The sequence below is a fragment of the Corvus brachyrhynchos genome, unplaced genomic scaffold (assembly GCF_000691975.1).
Source record: "Corvus brachyrhynchos isolate BGI_N302 unplaced genomic scaffold, ASM69197v1 scaffold50, whole genome shotgun sequence".
Classification (NCBI taxonomy): domain Eukaryota; kingdom Metazoa; phylum Chordata; class Aves; order Passeriformes; family Corvidae; genus Corvus; species Corvus brachyrhynchos.
In genome coordinates this window covers 141,526-163,350 of record NW_008235964.1, presented here as the reverse complement: position 1 = coordinate 163,350, position 21,825 = coordinate 141,526, and the positions used below count along the sequence as shown (strand labels likewise).

The following is a 21,825-nucleotide window of genomic DNA, read 5'->3' as shown; positions in this document are numbered from 1 at the left end:
TTCTCATAGCTTCAGTTTTCTGTTGCATAGGCAGCCCCTCTGGGTAGGTTATCCAACCCACAGATTGTGGGGTACATAATTATGGGTCTCAGTCTGGGCAAGCTTAATCACTTTTTTTTCCATGAGGACCTTCCCTTGATTCCATGTATCAGTGACAGAACAAGGGGGAATGGCTTTTAATGAAATATGGTAGGTTCAGATAAGATAGCAGGAAGAAAATTGTTTCCTTTGAAGGTGGTGAGGCCCCAGCACAGATTTCCCAAAGAAGCTGTGGATGCCCCATCCCTGGAAGTGTTCAAGGCCAGGCTAGATGGGGCTTTGAGTAACCTGGTCTAGTGGAAGGCATCCCGGCCCATGGTAGGGAGGTTGAAACTAGGTAATTTTTAAGGGCCCTTTCAACTCAAACCATTCTATAATTCTATTATTCTGTTTCAGGTTATTACATTTATTAACTTTACACCTCATTTCCTATATTCTAGAATTTCACCAAGCCCTGAAGAAAAGAGAAAGCTATTTCTATAGCAGCATAGGAAGCCTGCACCACAGGCAAGCAGACGGACAGGTCACACACATCTCAACACTGTCTGAGAACAGTATCAGTGGGATAAATATAGCCAAGGTGTGATACATACAGGAGTTAAAAAGAGACTTGTGTACTAAGTGGCTGCTTGACACAACACTAAAATTCTTCTGTTGTGGGGGTTAGGTCTCAAACATTTACCACTTAGGATAGTGATTTCTTTGTCACCAGTAAATGAAGACCAGTCAGCTGCTAACTTCGGCTCGGGAATATGCCACTAGTGATGGAGGACACCCAAGACCTGCTTGGTGACCAGACTGCAACACACTGCAAAGTTCTGAGATGTTGTCCCTGGACTCAGGCTTAGAGAACCTTTTCAAAGTGTTTAATTACTCTCATGCACAAGGCATAGGAAACCCTCTGCGGTATATGTACATTAAAAGATAGAACAAGTTTCATCTTGAACTCTGAATGTATGTGCGTAAGGAAAGTATGTGCAGAAATGACTTACTAGAAAGGAAGACATCTGGATTAGATGTTCTCTTCACTTAGTTAATCACATGGAAGTGTCATTCTGAAGAACTTTGTGTATTAAGCCTGAGGAAAGTGCTTTGTTCAAAAGCGATATGCACATACCAAATGTGAGAACAAGAGTTCCCGTCTGACCCACAGAATCCACCACTTACCCTGTTATTTATGCAAGCTGCTGTCAGGTCATTTTTTACACACTCACATAGTATTTTCCAATCTATGATGAATGCTACACAAGATGAGGGCTATTCCTTGACATGTCAGACTAGTGAGAAAGTTAAATTACCTCTTTGTGAGTTCCAAGCTCAATGTATCCACAGAGAGGGTGAAACGCTCCTGTGCCACAGACATAAACGTGGGTCCGGTTGTACGGCTGAAGAACTCGGATAAAATTGGCACATTCTGTCTGTTGGGAAAAGAAAGATAAAGGTTACTTTTCATGTTTATTCTTCTCTTTCACATTATACATATAATGTAAGTTACAGCCATATAAGCTTATATAAGTTACAGCCATAGCATTGGTGTATTTAAACTCAAAACTACTGTAGCAGAAACTGTTTACAAGTAGTTCAAACCTCTTAGGACTATAACTTGACAGTGGCTATCTACCAGGCAGTTCATCAATCAGACTTGCAAACCTAATTCTGCTGTATGCTTACAGCCACGAGAAGCTCTCTGCTCACAGCACGGTTTGGAGGGTATCTGTTCAGCCAGTGTTGTAGCAAACAACACCTGTCAACAATTGGGCAGAGGTCACAGAGCCACTGCGTTTGTCTGGCTACCAGTCTTCCTACCTTTGCTCCCAGCTCAGGGTACTGCACGTGCTTTAATACCAAAGATCACATGATTAAAGCAACTGTGGTGGGCTGAAAGGCTTCAACACACTTCCAAGGGTGTGCTTTGTCTCTGCACCAACCACATCTTACTGGTGACTTTTATTTGGTCATTTCTGAGTCCAGTGGGACGTCCTGGCTCTAGCTGGGCTTGCTCCATGTTGTTGTTGGTAAGTAGCACAGGCATGCTTGCAAGGATGATACATGGGGCTGGGGGAAAAGCCTTGATTTAGCCTTCCCCAGAATGAAATTAATACAAAAACACATAACAGATACTTCAGAGGGAACACACAGGATTCGTTCATATGTTCAAGCCATCACCCTGCATCTAAGTGAGAGTCCGAAACAACTATTTCCCTCTCAGGACCCTCTCCTTTTTCTCTTAGTGTAGAAATAGATCAGCACAAATCTTCCACATACACAAGTATCAGAATATTTCCAATGCTCAGCATTGTTTAGGTTCTGACTGCTGTAAAGGTAAGGGTAGTAACAAGTTAGAATAAAAAGCTAAACTCTTCAGGCAGAGAGCTGAGAGCATTTTGAGCTGGAATATACCTTGGTAACCGACATGCTGGAGATTTTTTTTGGAGAGAAAAGGAAGAAATTTTATTTTACAGCCAGGAAATGTTTACATTTATAGTGGGCTCTAGACACATGACGTAATCTGTGCTGCACAAAACATATAAAAGTTGTATTGTATACACGTATGTACCTTAAATATACTTCCTAAAGAAGATTTGTGGTTTCTGGCAAAAGCCATTGAGTCTGAGATTTTTTTTTAACCCCAACTGCAGCTGTCTGCAAATTAAGTTGATTTGTACACTGCTCTACTACTGTTTCTTTCATGAATTATAATGAAGTTACATTCAGGATATACCCAAGAAAAAAAGAAGCATTTTAATGTGAGAAAAGAGGATTCCAGGGAAATACTGCCTGGTATACATTTTTGAGGAAACTCCATTCATCTCTCAGCTGCATTTATTACATAAAAGAACAACATATCATGATTGATGCCTGCAATATTGAATTTTTTTAAGTATTAATATTTAAAAACCAATAGAAATGTAACTTTGTTTTTTAATTAAGAAGAAACACTTAGGACATTAGTTCAGAAGAAGTGTAACAAGAGCTTACTAAAGCATTTTTTGCATTTAATAAAAAATACACAGATATGCATAATCCTCAGCAATAATAAAAAACATACATCATACTTACATGGGCATCTTTCCCAGCTAATTTGCATAATTCTACCTTTTCTTTTGCTGCAGGCCAGTAAATCTGTAACAGTTAAAACAAGACAAAGATTATGAAGATTATACACTGTCCTGTGACTGTAGATTATTCCAGGAATAAACAGTTAAAAGAGATTTATGCATGTTGAAGGACCTTGCATGTAAATTGAAATGAACATGACTTCAAATACAAGATCCCATTACAAAAAGTTAAGAGGCTTTAAATCAACCCCGCTGATCCTTGTTTATTTCTTCATTGGCTACATGTACTTTTAAAAAGCATTCAGTTAATCTGGCCAGGGCACCTTGTCACCATTATGTGTTTCTCTCAAAGTTATGATGAGCCAAATCATCTGGAAACTAAACTGATTGCAAAGCCAGGCAAATTACATTTGTAAGAATTTGGTCCAGTGGACTTGGCATAACTGTTACAAAAAACCACTTACTCTTTCTGCCAATTTTCAAATGAAAATAATTAGGTTCAAAAAACCAAGGATAGCTTAAGGGAAATTTGTAGAACAAAAAGTACATTTGACAGGAATCAACAGTGCATGGTTTAAAAACATCACTCATCAACATTAACTGAGTTTACTGAGAAAATGACACAGAAGTTTAGAGAAGAACTGTGGACCTTAGATAATTGCCAGTATATATTGATACTGTTTGTCTTTCTTTTTTAATCTGCCCTGCAGAATTCTACAAAATAGGTTTTGATGTACATAAATCCAGATGACAAAATACTATCAGTTACTGTAATCCAAATTGTGTCAGTGAAGAAATGTCAATGAACAACAGTTCAGGTTCTGCCTCACTGATTTCAATTAAGCGCAGTCAAAACTGGATATGATTGAGTACATCTGATTCTATTAAATTTAAAATAGAAGCTAAATACAGATTCTTCTTGAATCCCCGTCGTGTTAAATACGGGTATTTTGTACTTCTAATTTTGACAAGAAAAAGCAATTGTTATTTCTCATGACTAGTAATAAAAACACAAAAAATCACACTACTTTTTAAGCAAATATTGATTAGTAAATTGCCTGAAGTCCCAGGCACCAGTCAGCAGGTCATTAGCAGTCACAAATGCTTTAGTCTCCAGTCATGCTTTACAAAATCTTAAATAGCAAATGTATAGGAATGAAGAATTATAATATGCATTACAAATAAAAACATCATCAAGGAAGGATGCACAACTCAATGGCACGCAAGAGGAGTTGACTGCTGTCATATTCCCCTTCACCCAGCTGTTGGCACCTTATAGGATGTGGCTTTACAAACACAGGCTCAGTCCCACATGGGTAAGGAAAGAAAAAAGCAAGTGGCCTCCCTCAAGTACCTTTATCACTTTCCAAAACCTACAGTCACTGTTTCTCTCAATCTGGAAACAGTCTGGATTTTACTTCTTTCTCTTTCCTTCCCAGTGAAAATGGATGTATTGGATTTCTGCAAGGAAATTAATTTCCTCTCAAGTGAACTCAGTTACCTTTCTGATAAAAACCTCTTAGCAGAGACAATGTAGTTTAAGTTACTTAAACCTTAACCCTCTGCAACAATATTTACATGGAGTCAGAGATAAGACAGTGTAACAGCATTGCAGCACTGGAGCACAAATTTGCTTTCCCAGAGCATTTTCTCATAAAGATCTGATCAAAGCACCCAGGTTTGAAAATGCAATCAGCCATCTCAGGGGTGTGTGGATGGCACAGAGCACAGTGCCAGGAAGCACACAGGAAAGTACTGGAAACATCATGAAGGGCTGAAGGTAGGTCCAGTCTGGTCTCCACTGCAACACAGATAAGTTTAAGAAGAAAAGCTGATGAAAAGCTACCAGTGAAGAAAAGCTGATGAAAAGGAACAGATAGAGGAATGTAAGATCATGGATCTCCAAATACATTTGGCCATGGAGATCTGTCTAAGCTGAGATCTGATCCTCAGTTTTCTTGTACATAAACTTTATGCCCAAGATCCCTGAATCAGTTACAGGAAAGCCTCGAGGTCTTCAAGGGGTTTGGGAGATTTTTGGCCAAAGTTTAGTTATCCAATGAGGTAGACAAGATGTGCCTTTGTAGGCTTTTGAAAATGCCCAGCTGTCCTTGCCAACTACACAGACGAACTGGAGGAGTTAAAAACAGAGACATCTGCTTCAAGGCTTCAGAAGTGTTAATGGACTTGACTTACCCTCAATTCTTCTACAGATTCCTTCATGGGAATCAGTGTTTGTCCTACAAGGCTGAAATACACACATCCCCCCTTCTATGATAATTGACCACAGACAATTATTATTAAAAAAATCAATTGTTTTACTCTCTAGTTACTCAACAGCCTCAGTATTTAGCATTATATAAGGCCACATTAGACAATGAAAAGTGAAGCTAAGTGATCTAACTTGAAAATCAATTTGCAATTATATATAGGGGAGTAAAAGTGATATTTATTAGCTTACCATATGAGAAATGAGAGATTCCCAGAAACTGTCAGTTCTAAATTGTAATAGATCAAGAAAATTGCATAATTTGATGAGTTGCATCATGAAAATTGCATAAAATAATGAGTTGATGTGCTGAGAAAAAAAGCATGAACTTCATTTTTTTATTACAGGACATGCTGTGTAACAGTGCCACAAGTCTGGTTCCCTCAAACACTGGCACAAGCAACACTATACATGTGTACTGACTTTTCTGTAGGGGGTGAAATTAAATTTTACCATTATATTTTATTCCAATGTGTTACTTAGTTTCACAATATGCCAAAAAAGTAAGACTGGAGGCTCCTGTAGTTTCTTTCAGATTTAAAATCATTGAGCTTGTAAATGGTTTGAAGCTTTGAAGTTGGTCATTTTTTTCTTTTTTTTTTTTTCTATTTATATGTTTTATTCACAATGGTAACATCTTATTAACAAATTCTCTTTTATTCCCAAATTTCTCAATAAGTAAAAACCTCAAGGAATGGAAAAAAAAACCCAGATAGCCAGGCCCTATATACTAAAGGTGACAATGACATTGACTTGTAAAGTTATAATCATTTTGTGTTACCATCAGTACAAATTATATATTTAAAATACTTTATAGTTGTATGTATCTGAAATGTCTGGAGAAATCTTAGAATAGCTAAGTGGAGTTACTGGATTTAAGGCAAGAATGCAACTAGTTGGAATATGTGAACTATATACTTAAATAGGATTCTTTTCTTTTCTTAATCTTCAGTTTATTTTCCTTTTAAAATAACCATATCAAAATTCCAAAAGTCAGCTACTGTCATGATTTCCAGATTTTATCTTCTACTGCCCAATTAAAAGAAAAAAAACAATCTTACCATTACTTTTAAATCATTCTTCAAATATTTTCTTAAATTTAGGAATGGGAAAGAAATTAAATTCTCCTAATAAATGAAAGTTAATAAGCTCTTTTCTATCAGAGAGAAAGGAAACCTCCCAGGAGTACAAAATTAAGCAGTACATAAGTGTAGGACAAATAAGGTATCACTTCAAAGGGTAGCTGGAAATTGATTTCTGATTAAAACAAAACATTTAAAACCACAAAGGTCTTTTCCAGATCAGGAGCAGTAAATTTCTAAAAGTAACATTTTCCCTTCCTCTAAATATGCATTTTTACTATAAGAAAGGAATGAAAAAGGAAGTAACTTTTTAAAATACATTATTTATATATAAATAAATTGATATGTGGATGCTATTTTTATATATATGTATATATATATATAAATAATATCTGGATCCAACATTAAGAGCCAAATTTCAGCTGCCATCTGTCATGAATTAATGATACTGGTATTTTACTCATTTTTATGTATGCATCTTTCTCTATCAGATTTTGTTCCTAGCCTAATGCTTACGATTATAAATCTTTAGGAGAAGGGGTGCTCAAAAATAAAACAGTGAAATCTGATTACAAAAAAAATGTGTGAAAGTACAGCTTTTTCAAGAATCACTTCGAATTAGGCTACTAAATCTAGGATGGTGCAGGACTTTACAAAATGAGTGGAAAATGCTATATATTGTCACAATACAGAAGAGGAAGATCACAAGCTATCTAAACAATTTAAAAGCCCACTGGTCTTTTTTCATCTGTTTCTAAGGTTTCAAAACAAGTTTTTAGTTAGGGAAGAAATAAGACAAGTTTCCAATGAAAATGGAGTGTGGTAGAGAAGACAATATAATTTGGTAAACAGCCATTATCCCGCTCAGTATTGTACTTTTCTTTAATAACCTAGCTGAATTACATTAAGGTGGTAGAGCTGCTCTTCGTCAGGGCTCCATTTAAGTATTCACTACATTGTCACATGGAAACTGATTAGCTCAGCTGCCAAAAACAGGCATTAGTACAAGAAAAAAAAATGGTCTGATAAGTAAAGAACTTGAGGTACAAAGTTACTCATGAGGTTCCTCAAGAAAAAATGTCGGAGCTCATCCTATTTCATGCACTCGTCAGTAGCTTTGGTAAAATCCCAGAACTCTCCAACAACCCCTGCAGATGACACGAAGTTGGGAAGCATCACTAAAACAAAAGAAGTTAAATTATGCAGGAATAATCAATCAAAGGGCTCTGAAGACCAGAATTATAAACAGCCAGAGGAAATGGGTATAAACTGCTAATAAATAAATATAAATAATAGATTGTAGATTTTAACAAAAATCCAATCTGAAACATTGGAGTAGTAACAAGGATCTGTTCCACAGCAACAACATTCCTAAAGAAGTTGCATGAAGTATCCCAAAGGGCCACTTACAACAGCTTTGGACTGGGTTATGAGAGGAATAACTGCTCCATGAGGTAGCTGATGCTGATAGCAGGGAGTGAGACCAATTGACCAACGTGACTCCTTCCAGTTTCACGTCCCCAAGATAGCCACGCTCACGCCAGCAGCAAGCACTTGAGTGCGCCATTGAGGCTGTCGGCTTTCAGCAGCCCTGGGGCTTTCACTGGAGCCTCTCCCATGCCTGATGCTTCAGCACTTCTCTATCAGTGCAGCCTCTGGAACAGGACACCCCAAAGTGCTTTACTAGTGGTGCATGGAGCACCAGCAGGGTGTGTCCCTACCAGCAGTGAAAGACATCAGCTAATCAGCATGTCTCAAAACACTCACACACTGAATTTGAGGCCTATGAAGAAAGGGATTGCTCCCTTCCTATTTAAAAGGAGTAAGAGGTGCTAGAAGTACTAAGATGAAAATACATTGATTTTAAACAGCTGCTTGATGCAGCAAGAGAAAGCCAGCTTTCTTCCCTTGTTTTATTCTGAGGACTAGATATTCATCATATTGATGCTTGAGGGAAGGTATGCAATAAAATTACAGCTTTCTGGGCATCAAAATGTCTTACTAAGGCTTTGTGAAGCATGTACACTGTAATTCAGAAGCTTAGGCTCATCACTGGTATGGGTAAATTCCCCATATGACAGTCCCAACTGCAGTTCCCAAAGCCAGATTGAGTTGTAAACCGTTTGTCACACTGGGATATGCAATATATTCCCCCTTACAAACTCTTCTCCATGAAAAACTACCCCCCTGTGTGAAAAAAAAAGGATTCATGACTCAGCTCAATGGGACCATAAAACGAGTACAGTAAAGAGGGCAACATGATCCAAACAGACTGAAGTAAACCAGGAGACAGTCTAATCCTGGCTTTGTTATTGTCTTACTATATGTGACAGTTAGGTCTCAATTTTCCCAGCAGTAAAATGACAATAATGTGACTTCCTTTTTTTAATTTTTTTTTCTTGATTTTCTGAAGAACTTTGTAATTCATAGCTCAAAAATTAAAAGCAAAGAAAACCAGTAAGAGCAAGGAGCACTGAGCAAACACACGACAGTGATCCAATAAGAATGTCACCCTGATGCATAAGACAGTATCATGAATGTCATGCCCCAATGCCATAAGAGTGGGTGTTCATGGACTGCATCTTGAGAACTAGGACATTTGTCACTGCTGTATACTGACCCCAGGTCACTTCACTAAAAATTACTGCAAGCCCTAAAAATTTACTGAATTTCCCAGAAAACACTGGAAAGAATTTAATGCATTCTCAGTATCATTTTGTGGAAAACAGAGAGTGTTACAATTACCACAGAATCACAGAATATTCTGAGTTGGAAGGGACCCACAAGGATCATTGAGTCCAACTCTTAAATGAATGGCCTGTACAGGGACTGAACCCATGACCTTGACATTATTAGCACCATGCTCTAAACAACTGCGCTAATTAAGGAGAAAATGATCTGATTTTAGCACACCATATTGGTATACCAGTTGTTCTCTAAATACCTCACATCTGCTGCATCAATGTGTGCAGTATGGAAGTCCACAGCTTGGGGAACTGGACAGATTTTTCTCATATACAAATCCCAACAGGAAGGTTACCCCGAGTAGGTCTTGTAACCGACTCCCACTGTAATAGCTGTACTCTGGAATTCAGTATTTTAAAGTCATCAGCAAACAAAGGAAGCTGATACATTTGAATTCCTCATTTGAATTTCTCCCTGTATTTGAAAACTAACCAGGCTGTCTTTAGAGATTTTCATCTAGCTTTCTTTACAGCAGTTTCATCAAGGTTCAGCTAACTCTCAGAAATACTTAAGAGATTGTTAAAAGCCAAGAATTTATCCTTAAATCTTGTTTATATCTTGCCACAGACCTTCACCTGTGGTATCATTATGTGTACCTGCAATACACATCTAGGAAATTAACTGACCAGAAATTCCACCTCCAATTATTTCATAGTAACAGAAAATTGGATCTCTGAAAGATATAATCTGATATAACAGGAAGGGGGTGCCAGTGTCAGTGTATGGCATTCTTTATTTTCATGATGCCATTGAACTGAGTAAAATGCACTGGAAGTCAGAGGGAAATAAAAGTTGTGTATTTGGATGACGCCATTCACGAACTTTTGGTAGCTTAAATTTGGCAGGTGGCTGTTAGACTGAAACCTCATATTAGAACCAAATGGGATTTAATATTGCATCTGTCTGGGACAAAGCTACATCTCCACATGCCCCAGTACTCCTCTTAAACTGTGATCTCCAACGCAACTTAAGTAGCAGCCAATACTTCCAGCCTCAAGGGTTTTCTGAAAAGTGCATTTTCACGTGTATATGAGCACATGTGAAGGCTTAAAGAAAATAGACCAGATGCTGATTTCATTTACAATGGATTAAATCTTGAAAGGCTTCAGTGCTTCTACACTTCATTTTCCACAGCGTAACCACAGCAAACTTCTGACTACTGCCTCTTTCTCCTAAAAGGAAACTGTACACCAGGATTTTTAGGGTAAATGGCATTGCTCCTGACATGTTTATCACTTCAGACTAAAAACAAACCCTACCTTTGAAAACGCCAATGACCAATATGAGCAAATGTTTTCAGAGAGCAGGATACTGGCCATTCTTTATAGCTAAACACACGGGTAAAATAGAAAAATGACAGCGGATGTTTATGGAAACATAATTTACAGCAACAATGCAAAAGGAAATAACAGAGACACTCTCTTCCACCTAGGACTGTGGTAATGCTGGATTCATATTGCTTTCTTCACGTCTTGCTCCATCTGTTGTTTTGTGTCTGTAAACACTTTTCAAAAGCTTTCACTTTGTCTACACAGGTGCCTAAATTTAAGTCTGCCAAACAACTTTATAGAGTAAATAGCTCAGTGGTAAGACCCCTTCAAGGGCTAGTAAGCACAAAGATATCACCTCTGCCTCTGGAAGTCCCTAACCCAAAGTTTCACTGCCTTTATCCTAGATTATCTCAGTCCTCATGTCCCACTTTCGTAAGTTTAAATATCTCCAGTGGTTTCCACATGACTCTTTGGCCTTCAATTATGCTTCCTGGCAAACTTTTTCTTCTGACAGGTCAAGAAAGCTTCACTCTCAGGCTGTCTGCAGTTTTGCTGACAGGCAGGAGGCTAACTTCCTTTGAGTTATAGAATAAGCCACACATATTTTTTAGGAAGGACCAATCTTGGTATTACTGTGTTTCAAGGCTGCAATAAACACCTCAAACTCTGTACATATTCCTGAGGCTCAGGCCTGATGGCAAGAACCAAAGCCTCCCTTCAGTACTGGCTAAATTCCCACTGGGTTCATTCCTAATTGAGACCACGCTTATACAGACTGACAGAAAGTTTCTCAGAGCAATGAATGTAAAATTCTGCTCCTGTATCTTGAGGGTGCTATTTTACATAAATATGCATATGTATTTGCATATATGTTCCCCCTCCTGTAGAGGTGGGTGGGTCACACTGCAAACAGTGCATAATGATAACAGTGCTGAAATACAAGCTCACTTTAACTGTTGGAAAGCACAGCAGTTACAGAAAAAATTATGTGCAGCTATTTCATAAGCATTTACCCAGCAGATAAATACATATTTATGCATATGTATATTTTTCCCTGTGAAATACAGGTAATAGTCAGTACAAAAGGGCTTTCAAGGATGTCACAAGACAGCTGCACATGCCAGAAAAATAGTAGCAACTACAAACTGAGGATGCTCCAAGCAATGATGATTTGTGACCCTGAGCCAGTGCACACTGGGACAGATGAAAACAACTTGTTCCAAAGCTGCTACTGGGGATCTGACATGTTTATCTATTTGGCCCACATGGGGCTGTGTCTTCTAGCACTGACAGCTCCTGCAGGTTGGCAGCTTTTCAAAAGCTTGTCAGGCCTTGATAGCATTCCTATTCCTGTGGAGCTGGGCGGGTCGCGCTGCAGATCACACCGTGATAATCGCGCTGACATGTAACCCCGCGCGCACTGTTAGCACAGCCACAGAAAGGGGCACCATTGCTTTGCAGCTATTTACCCACTGTTTACCCAGCTGACAACATTTTGTATTTCATATTTATTTAGCACAAGGAGTAAAATAGAAAAGGCTTTACGCAAACTCACGAGAAACTTCGATGTACTGACGTAATGTTTCCAGCAGGATCCCAGAGGTTGGGGTTCCTATAGAATTTCTTCGTCAGCTTTCCAGCCTCTCATGCTGTTAAACATCTCTCTGTTTTACATTGCATTTCTGGTGGTAATGGCACAGAGGCCTTCAGCAGAACTACTTTCTTTTGCTGACCATCTTTATTTTACTCACAGGAAGAAATCACAATTTTTCCAGTTTGCAAATAGCTTGCAGAATTTGTCAGGGATGTGAGGATCTTTCAGAAAAAGACTATGGCACTTAATAATGCCATTCCTGCAATAGGAGCTAATGGCTTCTGTACGGGAAAACTTCAGAGAAAATACATCCCTGCTACAGAAAGATGATTATCCATTGCTATATTTTATATATTTATTGACTATAATCACTTTCACTTTCTGCATTCGTCTGTCATTCTGGAGGACTTGCTTATTACACTGTGGTACTTACTGTTGTTTTATAATGAGGTTTACAAGCATTGGAAACCGGACAGATTTTTTTTCAAGCTGCCAGCTAAGGAAGTTTTCAACCTATTACACAATAAATTGAATAAAAACTACAATGATTTAAGAAATTGTGACTCTAGCAGAACTACTGATTTATTTCATCAGGAAAAATACAGCAGGAAATAAAGCTATAACTTAATATATATAAGTCAAATTAACTAATTTAGGTAAATTAATAGGTTTTAAAAAGGAAGTTATTAAATTATATATATGTATACATTAGAAAAGGGAGCAGGTTACAATGCTTTGGATCCTTCTTTGCCAGAATGTCTTAATATAGAGCATTAGACTCTAAAATGTAATCTTGCCAAGTAATTATATCCACACATGAGAACAAATTGTTTGGGATCCTGACTTAGCTTTTGGAGATATCAGTAGCTCATAACAAAACAAATATCTGAAACTGAGAGCTTTATTAAAGTAAGATGAATCTACCCAGCACAGAGCATTCTAAAGTTCATATTCAGCTTTGTTTTAAAGAACAGAAACCCCAAACTATGCACAATCTTGCACTGCAGTCTCAAAGTTGTTATACCTCTCTCGCCCCATCAGCGTGCTTTTAACACTCCTTCCTCAAAGTCATTAATAAACACATCATTTATAGGTGGAAACTTAATATTCTAATCAATTTCTACTCATTTTAGTAGCTGTATTAAGCAGATTATTTTTTCCAGATGACTCGTACTCCAGAGGAGTACAAAGGACACACTTCAGACCCTTGTAGTCCCAACATGTGTGGTTTCCTCACACTGGGAAGGCCTGGAAGTGAGCCGCCTGGCCCAGCGCCAACCCAAACCACGGTCAGTCTAAACACAGCACCGGCAAATGCTACTTTCTGACACTTCACTGCTACTGTAGAGTATCCTTTAGCATCCTCCTCAGGGGCTGAGATTTATACACAGCTCCTCACACAACTTCCTTCATCTCATCCCTTCCCTCCACTGCAAGATTCTACCAGCCAAGCACAGTGGAATTAAAGAGAAACACTCACGTGACATTGTCTTGTGTTACCTGGGCATTTATGCAAGAAGATACATTTATAAAGTTATTGAATGCCCATGGAGACCTGGGAAATCAGCACACCAGGATGCTCTGCAAGGCTTCTCAGTCAGTTCTACCCATTTAAATATATTTTGCCTCAGTGCTTTTTTGTGAAAAGTTAAATATTATCTGAATAGTTAAACTATTAGTTTACCACTAAAAGAAGTATTTGAACCTGCACACATATTTAGTCCAGATATGCAAGTGGTTAGGAATTTTATTCCCTCCTTTCTGGTTACCACAGATAGGTAAGCATGCATTCTCTATTCATCTTAGGAAATGCAAATTTTCTTTCCAATACAAAGTGAGTTTTTTCTTTACAACATCTATACCAAATGGCACTGTCTGACTGCACATTAGTTCTCCTGGCTCCATCGGTGTTCTGCTCTTCTTGGAAAGCACAAGGTCCATAATGAACAGCGGTGGTTTGGCCAAAGGGAAAATGTCACCAGCTTGGACTGAGGGGTGGCTCATGCAGAGTGCTGCCACCTCCAGAAAGGTCTGGGCTCAGAAAGCCCCACTGAACATAATGGGAGGTGACAGCACTCAGCATCTCTCAGGAGGCAAGCAGAAGCCCACAGAAACAGAAGTCTGCTTTTCACACAAACAAAATTTGTCTTCTACAGAAAGCTTACACCAAAAATCAATTTGTAGTCTGAAAATTTGCAATTATGAGTAGTGCTGTTATTAATGCAATATCCTGGGAGGGGTAGTGGATTTTGAGTCAATTATTGAGCTGACAGAAGCAAGGTAAGTGCTTGATAAAGCATGCCAGGAAGAAATTTCCTGAAATACCCAGAATCTGAGTTTTACAAAAACTGGCATGTGCAGCATTGCTGAAGTCCAGATAAGGAACAAGATATTCAGACTGGTACTGTATCTCTTCTATACAATGACAGCAAGTGTTGCTCTCAAACATGAGGGCAAAATAGTCTCTTGTTCCACCTGTTCAGCTCCTGCCTGCAATCACATTAATTCAGGGTCAGTTACCTCTTCAGAGCTGGCAGCAGTACGTAGTAATTTAAAACCACCCTCTGGTGCCTAAAGAAAATACCAAACACAGCTGAGAATTCAAATTTTCTTCATATCTGGGAGAAGCAGGAAACCAGTTTTCATGTGTTCCTATTGCAAGCATCTGGTTTTCACTCATAGCAGTCAACTGTGCTTCCAAAGCTTCAGTTCACCATGTCTGCTAGAAATATTGAAGGCTAAATTGTCATCTTATTATCTCAAGTTAACACATTGTCACTGGGCACAGGCAAGGGACTACAGCAGATCCCAGTGGAAGCTTTTCCTAAAACTAGTAATTCTAGATATTAACCAAAATGTTAAAATTGCCACTTACATTTTACTATGATTTAAACCATCATAATTGCCTCTGCTCTGTTCAGTATTAGAGTAAAGTAATCCCAGGGATGCCAGGAAGCAATGAAAGAGCTGTCTTCAGTTATTTCCTTCCAAATGCTTTTAAATGAGGAGGGTAACCATGACCAGAGGAATTGAGAAGTGAACACTCTGAGCTGCATTTTTCCTGTCTGCTGATATTTTGATGCTATTTTCATGCACTGCAGGGCTCTTCCGCACAGCTGATCTCTTGCAGGTCATCAGTCACAAAGGAGATCATACAGCACAAGAAACTCAATTGATTAAAGATAATCTGTATAACTATGGGAGGTGAGATTATCAAATCTTGGTAAATTTCATTGCACAACGAATCTGCAGTTACCCAGAGAAGAAATAAATAAATAAAAACACAAAACCAACCAAACAGAAAGAACTTAACAAAATTTAACTTAGGAAATAAACTCCATGGAAAAGGAACTGACCTTTTTTACATTTTTGTTTACATCAACCAAGTTGAGCAGGAAGATGTGGTCCTTTGCCCCAACTAGTAGCCGGCCCCTCTCCTCATCTAGCAGCAAGGTTCGAAAATCAAGCCCCTCTGTTGAGCCCAGGAATGGGATGCAGCTGTTTGAAAGCAGCAAGTCTGTGGGAAAACGAAGAAAATCTTTATAATCAAAATGTTTATATATGACTCATCAGTGTCTTTTATAAATATATGCAACCAGCATGGAGTGTACCAGGGAAATAAGTGCAGTCTTGGAGCATGTCTTTCCAGAGTCATAATACAATTCCTGTTAACTTCGGGTTTCTCTGGGGTTTTTCTTACTTCCAAATTGGGTAATATTTACTTTCACAAAATACTTTTCTATATTAAATTTTCTTAATAAATTATCTGTATGGCATAAAGGAATGAGAAATTCAACAGAAATTAGAAACCAAGAAAGACATATCTTTGCAAAATGTGTGCTATATCTTTCGTTCATTCTAAGAAAACTAATTCTATTTACATCACCATACTCATGGATACACATGATCAAGGATCAATACCTCACCATATTTGGTGCTCCAGATATAAAGCAGCAAAGAGGGTCAATGCCAGCCAAGAATAATTAGGAGCAGGAAACAGTGGGTAGGAATATTTGAAGATCATCCAGTTCAACTCCCTCACTATGAGGAGGAACATCTTTCACTAGATCAGCTCGCTCAAAGTCCCACCTAACACAGCCTTGAACACTTCCAGGGATGGGGCATCTGCAACTTCTCTGGGCAGCCTGTTTCTCACCATTCTCATCATAAAAAATGTCTTTCTTATATCCAGTTTCTATCCACTCTCTTGTAGTTTAAAACTATTGCCCCTTGTCCTGTCACTAAAGGCTTTGGTTAAAAAGTCCTTCCACATCTTTTTTACAAGCCCCTTTTATATATTGAAAAGCTGCAATAAGGTCTCCTCAGAGCTTTCTTTTCTCCAGGCTGAACAACCCCAAACCTCTCAGCCTGTCTTCATATGGAAGGTGTTACAGCCCTCTGATCATTTTCAGGGCTCCTCCTTCCAAGGTCCATGTCTTTCTTGAACTGGGTGCCCCAGAACTGAATGTAGGACTGTAGGAAATTAAGAAAAAAAAAAAAAAAAGATGCTCTATGAAACTAATGAAAGAACCTATACTGTTGCAAAAAAGCTAAAAGGCTGTAAAATAAAAATTCTGTAGCATTTTGCCTAATGAATACTCTGTGGACATAATTCTGGACAAGGACACAAACAACATATAGAAAAGAGCACAAGGATATTTAAGTCTTGTTGGGTAGCCATTACTTTGGGGAAAAGAAAATAAACATGTGAATCAGTTCTTCCACAAGCAAACTCTCCAAGCTAAACTATTTGGAAATCTTCAGACAGAAAGGCAAATCCTGTATTTAACGGGAACATAAAATTAAGGGTATTTCCACCTTCCTGGCACTGGATGGACAATGTTTTTTTAAACCCAGAGTTACTGCACAATTTATTGGCATATCCTGATCATGATGAAAATTAGGGCCAGCGTTTTGGAGAAAAAGTCCTGAATTAAATAAAGGGAAAAAAACCCACCCGAACATTTTTCTCCAAGGTCTCACACAAACCAAGTCACAGGCAAGAAAAGATTAAGTTCTAGTGCTGGCTAATGAACAGAACCGTGGGAGAAAAATATTTTATCATTATTAATCTGACTACCTGGTATACAATTATGACGATTATTTTTTGGCTCAGTCACTTCTACTTAAGTTTGTGTACTTTTGTCTGGCTCAGTGCAGGATGTTGTTATGGTACAATCTGAAAACAAATTGTCATGCATTACAGCTCCTACTCCCCTAGGTGAGATTTATTTGGCAGTACTTTGGGAAAAAATCTTGCTGAAAAATTTTATCTGATGCTGAGCACTACATTACTATACACCAGCACTGTCCTTTCCCACATATCTTTTGTGAAGGCAAAGATGTCAGGATCTGTTTTCTAAACTAGTAACACTTTAAAAGATGTTTATTAATTGCCAGCAAGATCACTTTAGAAGCAGCTTATGGTTAACATGGTACTATAAAAACCTCAGTCCTCACCTGCAGGACACAGGTAACTAGCATACAGAATATGAGGAAAAATTCCTTCTCATCTGCAGCCACAGGAATTTGATCTGAGGAAGGACAAATTACATGCTTGTGCAAATGCTCTAAAGCACTTTCAGCACTTAAAGCCATGCAAAGCATGGGCCTTCTTTGCAAGAGTGTCAATTGCAAAAATATGTGGATTTGATTCTTCTCCACATACATGAAGGATGATGACTGAGACTGCTGTCTACTTCCCATTTCCTTATTTGAAAGGAATGATCTCTGAAGAGACCATCCCAAATGGACATTTGTCATCTGTTGTTTAACAGTTCTAGAATTTCTCAGTAAAAAAAACCCCACCTAGAACAGCTACAACAGTGAGGGAAAATGCTGCCTCATGACTGAAATGCCCAAGTGGGAATGAGCCCTGCCTGATGCCTTGTACAATCATTTATTTCACTGCATCATAAGGAAAACATCTGTAGAATATTCCAGATTGAAATGACAACACTGCACACTCCTTTCTTACTGGTGCAAATGACAACACAAGCTGCAAAGTGGTGAAGAATTAGGTTTGGTATTTACTATTGAAAACAGCTTGGAAATAAGACTCTGAGCACGGCCACTGATAAGATTATAACTGTAATATGACCTAATAAAACTTTACAAGTAAATATTAACAGAGGGTTGATTAAATTTCAGCTAAATTAATAATTGTTCTCAGTCTATAAAACAACACATTTTAATCTTACACGTTGAAATTTCCCTTCACAGCGAGACATATTTACTATCACCAAGGATATTACACTGGAAAAATTTACTGTGAAAAGCACATTTCCCAATGATTTTCAAGCTTAGAGCAAGCTGTTGATTTGAATCACTGCATCTCTGTAGCCTGGCTAACACAGAACCAGCATTCTCACAAGGTACAGTAACAAAGTTACAGGGATGGTCTTTCATGATGAGTAGGTGTTCAGCACTCAGTTTATGGTCTCTATTTGCTGTTTTCCTCAAAATTAAATACTTTTTTCCAGCCCGGTGATTAAATAAGTATCCAGCTAACTCCCCTTTTAGGTTAATATTTCACTGCTGAGTGATAGAAGCTGGAATAGTGACTGGGTTTATTCATTTCACACAGTATCTCAGTGGACTTGGCTCAAAACAGCATGATCATTGCTTACCTATAAAATCTCCAGCAGCAGAGCCACAGCAAAGAGACTTCAAAAGTAAAAATTTCATTCTGTTCTGATAATATGTATTTGCATTTATAAAACATATTTACACTTGTTAGCATCAATTCACATGTGTGGTGACCATGTTGCCATTCCTCAACTCCAGCATGCTGTCACAATGCAGCAATGTAGAACCACTTGGTTCAGAATCAGAATGCCCTTTGTGACTAGCTACAGATTTTTTTTAGTGACAAGCCCTGCCTAAATTAGCAGAAAGGGAACATCTCAGCCACTTTCAAAACAGTTACAGACAACTTTGAAGGACTCTGAAACTAAAGGCTGTATAACTTTCATATACGGGAAAGAACAAAGGTTGCATCACTTTCATTTAGGTAGGAACAAGTCCTTTCTCATGTTGGAAAATACACATGAAGGTTTACATGGGCATTGTAGAAACTCAAGCAAATTTCTGGGATAAAGAAAAGTATTTATAGCACGACTGCAGCAATTTATCCAATTCCTAAAGTATGCTGAGTTTAAAATTGACCAGTTGACCCCAGATATATTGGTATGAAGGGAAAGCGAATAAATACATCCAGACTACTACGAATCTCTACAATGTACTGCAAGAAGTAAATTACATTTTGTTTAGCTGCATGTCACCATGGACAAAGCTGTGCATGTGAAGTGGCTCTCACTGATATACAATACTATTAGACCTGGTGAAAAACGTAATATTCATAAAACAACAGGGCCTCTCCAAAAGGATACAGACAACTGGGAATAGAGAAAACATGACTTTCTGTGTTCACAGTTTTGTGTTAAAACCATGGTTATGAGAAGCCCAAAAAAGAATTATGTACTAAACCACATGTTTTGCAGTTAGGGAATTCTCTGTTCATCTTTCAGGACTGAATTGTTCCCCAGGAGGGTATTACAGTTATAAAAGTGACTGTGAAAAGAACACGTTTCCAAAGATTCCTAAAAAATTCAGGAGAACTCTTGCTGTAGAACTTCAGGCATTTCAGGGCATTTTCACATCAACCTTCAAGCATCTCTATGGGTTTGCTCAAGAGAGAGCATACGTAACATATCCAACATCTCTGTTTGCAAAATGTCATTATTTCAGGCAGGTATATAGGAACAACGTTCTCTAAGATACAGAGGCTTAAATATAAAGAATGTCATGTTTCAGGCAATTTGAGACACTTCTCTACTTTTATTAATTTTCCAAACATAGCTATCCAGATATTACTGAAAAGCAGACAATCTACTATAGTAGGGTAGCTCAATTTCCTAAACTAAGAGCAACTTTGCAAAATAGTTATAGACTGATAATAATAAAGGACCTCTGGAAGCAATGCTAATAAAGAATTCCTATTATAAAAACTTGGACTACCTATTCTCCTATAGTAAAGGGAGCTACAGGCCACTGAACAACTACATTAAGTCCCTAACAGGCCAGTTTCATGTCTTTGAGGTATGCCAAGCAATCTCTCTCAGTTCATAGTCTTCTGTAAGGATGTGCACGTGGAGCCAGTTTCTGCCTCGTGGATGTAGGAACATTGCAACAGCACCGTGGTAAACTGGAAGGTGAAGGGCAAGGCAACGCAGAGAAGATGTGTGTCTGCACAGTAAATCCGTGTGCCACAGCATCTTCCTTCCACGGGAGCAGGAAAGAAGCTTCAGGATTGCCAGTGAAAAAAGCAAGAATTATGCAGTGCTCACGTGGCTGCCATCAGGTGTGAGCCCCGCCAGCACAGCTCTGTGCAGGGAATTCCTCTCAGTGGGTGGAGAGCAGCATCCAGAGGCGGAATCGCAGCTGACCGTAAGCTCTCATCGCCTCTGCGTGGGCGGCCGGATCTCGGGCCAGGTGCTCAAAGAGGTTGAGCGGCTCGACCGTTCGCGCCACGTCCCCCCTACTCCCCGTGCACAGCGGTACGGTGGTCAGCACGTGCATGACCACAGTCTTCCAGGTCGAGCTGGAAAAACCTGTGCCCCTCAGGATGCAGGTGAAGAGCTGCAGGCATTTCAGGTGCAAGCTCTCACACGGCACCTGCCTGGCGATGTGCTGGAAGAATTTTGCCTCTGCCACAGCGTACGTCTCAGGCCATGCTGTGCTTGTGATGGAGTCGGCCTCGGCAGGCTGGATGCCGCCTTTCTGGGCCTCTGTGGGCTGGCTGACCACAAAGATGTCGGAGTCCCCGTGGCGCACCCCAAACAGCATCTCCACCATCAGGCTCTTCTTGCCTTTGCTCAGCCGGAATTGGCAGGACCGGCTGCAGGGCTGAAACACCAAGTGCCATGAGTATGACTGAGGCAAATGCAGCCACGAGCATCTCACCAGCTGGTAGAACCAGTGGGAGGGTTTCTCCACGTCCAGGTAGGAGCCGGTGCAGAGTGTCTCTAGGAGGCTGGGCTTCTGCTTCCGCCGCAGCTCCTCCTGCGAGTGGTGCAGGAAGCACAACAGCTTCTCGCCCAGCTGCTCCCTCTCGCACGTGCACACCAGCTCCACACGGACGCAGAAGGTCCTTGCTGCCATCTGCCCTGCACTGTTCAGCTCCAGGTGGAAGGCGTGTCCCGGCGGGGGATTCAGTGGGACCAGCACGCGGTACACCACGTCCTGCTCACGGGGACTCCAACCCTCAAAGGCACTGCCCACCCCGATGGCTTCTTGAGGCACCGGGTAGAAACTATTGCTCACGCTGTCAATAAAGACACGCGTGAAGCTCTCCATCAGCTCAGCTGCCACTGAGCGACCTCTCTCCACGTCCTCGACAGGACACTGTATGCCATCCACTAAAAGGATCCCTCGCTTATTCCCAACGTCACGGGCGTCTTCTTCCTCTTCAATTCCACCACGGCTGCCTTTGTCCTTGCCAGCACCACTGCCTTCTTTTTCACTGGCAGCCACATTTCCACTTTCTTCTTCTTTTCCATCTTCATTCTTGCCTTTCACATTCTCATCCCTGTGTTCTTCATCCTTCCCATTCTGATCACTGGTTCTGTGTTCACTGGAATGCCCGTCTTCCTTCACCTTCATATTGCTGCTGTCTCCTTCACTTGCTTTATCAGCACCTTCTTCAGTTGAAGCAACATTGCCGTGCTCCTCTCCATTTCCATCTTCATTCTTTTCTCCCTTCATA

At 39.5% G+C, this 21,825-nt stretch overlaps 1 protein-coding gene across 1 annotated transcript in view; it reads right to left on the bottom strand.

Moving 5' to 3' along the window:
- Positions 1–21,825, bottom strand: part of SEMA3D (semaphorin 3D) — a gene marked incomplete at its 5' end in the record, with an annotated part of 96,006 nt that overhangs the window by 61,701 nt on the left and 12,480 nt on the right. Inside the window, 3 exons of the mRNA XM_017727957.1 lie at positions 1,338–1,457; positions 3,100–3,162; positions 15,416–15,576. Coding sequence (XP_017583446.1) covers positions 1,338–1,457; positions 3,100–3,162; positions 15,416–15,576 — 344 coding nt within the window. The remainder of the gene's footprint in view (positions 1–1,337; positions 1,458–3,099; positions 3,163–15,415; positions 15,577–21,825) is intronic.